Here is a 769-nt window from a genome sequence, read left to right on the forward strand (position 1 = left end):
GAGGGGGCAGCGCGGGCAGCGGACTCCCTCCCCCAGCCAGCAGCTGCAGGAGCTGGAGGCCACCTTCCAGCGGAATCGCTACCCGGACATGTCCACCCGGGAGGAGATCGCCGTCTGGACCAACCTCACCGAGGCCAGGGTTAGGGTAAGTCCCGACACGACACCCCGGCTCCGAGCAACGGGGGTCGGGGCGGGGGTGGGAAGGGAGGAGGGCTGAAATGTTTGCAGCTGCTTTCGATTTCGGTTTGTGTGCAAACTTCAGAGCCTTTGCACAAAAGCAGGGCAGAGCAGGACATTTCTGTCAAAGCGAGACAGATTGGGATCTCTCTCTCTCTCCGGAATATGGTTTGCTGCACGTTTCGCCCTCACCGTGCAATGCGTCCTGCTCCTTTTGATCGAAACGCTAATGAAAACATTAGCCAAGAAAGCAACTTGGAACAGGCTGCAACCTGCGCTGCCTCTAATGAGAAAAAGATGTAAAATACACAAGGGCTTTTACTTCACTCCGAGGCACTCCCGACGTGCCCTTCCTTGCATTTTCTCTTTCTTTTGGTTTCACAATTCGACGAGCGTCTCTCTCCGCCCTTTCCCCCCTCTGAGATTTATGGGACCGTCACCGCGCTGCAGAGATACCGAGGCCCGATCCTGCTCGCGTGCAAACGCCGCGCCGGGGGAAAAAACCACCAGAAAAAAGCCCCCAAACGGGCCGAAACCCCAGATTTTCGGAAACCCCACCTAAATCCTCTCCCCGCGGTGGCTTGAGGAAAGC

The 769-nt window shown here is 57.2% G+C and overlaps 1 protein-coding gene across 1 annotated transcript in view; it reads left to right on the top strand.

The window, feature by feature from the left end:
- Nucleotides 1–769, top strand: part of PITX2 (paired-like homeodomain 2) — a 22,079-nt gene that overhangs the window by 18,794 nt on the left and 2,516 nt on the right. Inside the window, exon 3 of the mRNA XM_009334898.1 lies at nucleotides 4–145. Coding sequence (XP_009333173.1) covers nucleotides 4–145 — 142 coding nt within the window. The remainder of the gene's footprint in view (nucleotides 1–3; nucleotides 146–769) is intronic.

Source organism: Pygoscelis adeliae, unplaced genomic scaffold (genome assembly GCF_000699105.1).
Source record: "Pygoscelis adeliae isolate BGI_AS28 unplaced genomic scaffold, ASM69910v1 Scaffold350, whole genome shotgun sequence".
Lineage (NCBI taxonomy): Eukaryota > Metazoa > Chordata > Aves > Sphenisciformes > Spheniscidae > Pygoscelis > Pygoscelis adeliae.